Source organism: Dromaius novaehollandiae, unplaced genomic scaffold (assembly GCF_036370855.1).
Source record: "Dromaius novaehollandiae isolate bDroNov1 unplaced genomic scaffold, bDroNov1.hap1 HAP1_SCAFFOLD_37, whole genome shotgun sequence".
NCBI lineage: Eukaryota > Metazoa > Chordata > Aves > Casuariiformes > Dromaiidae > Dromaius > Dromaius novaehollandiae.
The window spans coordinates 1,209,971-1,212,593 of NW_026991398.1; the positions used below are offsets into that span (position 1 = coordinate 1,209,971).

The 2,623-nt window shown below is 53.0% G+C and overlaps 1 protein-coding gene across 1 annotated transcript; it reads right to left on the reverse strand.

Annotated features, from left to right (window-relative positions):
• Window positions 1–528: 528 nt before the first annotated feature.
• LOC135326184 (olfactory receptor 14A16-like) lies at window positions 529–1,604 on the reverse strand (the record flags this gene model as incomplete). The annotated part of the gene is made up of 2 exons (XM_064504036.1): window positions 529–567; window positions 1,143–1,604. Coding segments are annotated over 2 exons (501 nt in total), but the record flags the coding sequence as incomplete, so codon positions are not given.
• Between the last annotated feature and the right edge of the window lie 1,019 nt (window positions 1,605–2,623).

Genomic DNA, 2,623 nt, shown 5'->3' on the forward strand with positions numbered 1-2,623 from the left:
CAGAGATGTCCCTGCTCCCCAGGGAGCCTTTCCCCAGGTAAGCATGTCTGTGCTGGCCTGGCCAGCCGGTCCTGCACCCCTCCCCTGTGCTCCTCGCAGGGCCCCAGCTGGCAGTGGTGCTCTGAAGCGTGAGTGAGCTGTGGGGCCGTGGAGCGACTCTGCACTGGCCGTGCTGGTCAGGGCAGGAAGCAGACCCAGCATGGCCCAGCACCTGACAACCTTCTCCCCAGGGGCTGGGACTGTGGAAGCTGCTCGGAGCAATCACAGGGCATTTCAAATGGCTCAGGATGGTTCATGTGTCGTTTGATCCCGCCCATGGTTTTTCAGTGTAGGTGACATGACCTGCTCTCGAGGCTCCCTTCCCTGTGCCCACTGAGTCCCCGCTGCCCCTGCTGAGATTGCTGAGCTGTCATTTGGTGCATACTTCAGTTTAGCCCTTTGCTTTTGGGTGACTCCACTTGTTTTTGTGAGTCTCCACTCACTGCCCATCCCAGGCACACGCTGTCCCTGGAGACCACCCTGTGCTCTTCAGGCAAGCTCCATGTTCCCATCCAGAAGGACAGGCATCTGTCACCAGCCACATCATAGGGGAGACAGTCCCCAGGAGATACTTCTTGAGCATTCACTCTCTCCAAGGAAACTGGGCACCCACAAGTGAGGACTCCATCCAGCCCTCATTCCCTAAAACATCACCCTGTGAGCACATCCCCCCTTGCCCATGGAAAGCCCAAGCCCAGCAACAGGGCCTTTTCAGGTGCAGTTCCCTGAGTGCATTCTTGGCTCCAGCTCTGAAAGAAGATCCCAACCTTCAGGCACAGTACTGAGAAAATCCCCTTTTATTACAGAGATGCTACTTGGGAGGCCAGCTCTGATGCAGTGGTTGGCAGATTTACAGAGAGCCTCTTGATCAAACTGATGGAGTTTGTTCCTCTGGAGAAGAGATGAATTCAAACATTTGTGTACCAACGTGATTATCACAGATAGAAAACCAAAAGCACAAGAGGTGCCTGAGATAAATTGGAAATCACTTGTGAAGAGAGATGGGCAGCTCATTGCTGCTGAACTAGTACCATCTGAATCAGTTTCCTCACTGCGTCCTTGAGCTCCTTGTTCCTCATGCTGTAGAGGAGGGGGTTCACTGCTGGAGGCACCACCGAGTACAGAACAGCCACCACCAGATCCAGAGCTGGGGAGGAGAGGGAGGGGGTCTTCAGGTAGGCAAAGATGCCAGTGCTGAGAAACAGGGAGACCACGGCCAGGTGAGGGAGGCACATGGAAAAGGCTTTGTGCTGGCCCTGCTCAGAGGGGATCCTCAGCACAGCAGTGAAGATCTGCACGTAGGACACCACAATGAAAATGAAACACCCAAAGCCTAAACAGGCACTAACCACAAGAAGCCTGACTTCCCTGAGGTAGGAGTCTGAGCAGGAGAGCTTGATGATCTGGGGGATTTCACAGAAGAACTGCTCCACTGTGTTGCCTTGGCAGAGTGGTATGGAAAATGTGTTAGCAGTGTGCAGGAGAGCATTGAGAAAACCAGTGCCCCAGGCAGCTGCTGCCATTTGGACACAAGCTCTGCTGCCCATGAGGGTCCCATAGTGCAGGGGTCTGCAGATGGCAGCAAAGCGGTCATAGGCCATGACTGTGAGGAGAGAATACTCTGCTACGAACAAGAAGAGAAGCAGAAAGACCTGGGTAACACATCCTGAGTAGGAAATGGCCCTGGTGTTCCACAGGGAATTGGCCATGGATTTGGGGACAGTGGTGGAGATGGAGCCAAGGTCAAGGAGGGAGAGGTTGAGGAGGAAGAAGTACATGGGGGTGTGGAGGTGGTGGTCGCAGGCTACGGCTGTGATGATGAGTCCGTTGCCCAGGAGGGCAGCCAGGTAGATGCCCAGGAAGAGCGAGAAGTGCCAGAGCTGCAGCTCCCGTGTGTCTGCAAATGCCAGGAGGAGGAACTCGTTGAGGGAGCTGCTGTTGGACATTTTGCTATCTCCGGGCATGGGGGACTGTCCAAAGGAGAAAACACATTGAGAAGTTAGGAGAGACTCTTTAAGCAAAAAAAAAAAAAAAACAAAACAAAAACCCGAGTTGTTGCAGTTCTCATACAACCCCCCACATTGCCTCTCTCTGTACTGAGAGGATCTTTGTGCAGCTCCCTTGCTTGAGCTCCACTTTGCACTGGCTGAGTGTGCTGCTGTGAGGAGCAGGGACCTCTGCCTGTGGGCTCCGGAGGAGTCAGTCCTGCTGTGCAGCAGTGGGAATTGGGAAATGTGGGTAACTAGCTCTGACATTCACCATATCTGTCAGGTGAAATACACTCATTCTGTAGAAGGGATTTTAACCATCTTCACTCCCCATTCTAAAGAATGAGGTTTGAGGAACAGTGTTTCTGGGATTTTGTATTTTAGTTTACATGTCCTTGTCACCCCTGGGGAGTGTTCCTCAAAGGTAGAAATCTTTGGCATGTCTACTGTGAGTCCTGAGAAAAATGGATTCACTGTCCCTTGTTGCAGCGTGAGGACAGCTGGTCTGTCTATTAGTCTTGTTCCCAGCTGTCCTGTGCTCCCACCTCGTTGAGCTGGTGGACGATCGCACTCATGTGTTGCCCTGAAAGGAAACC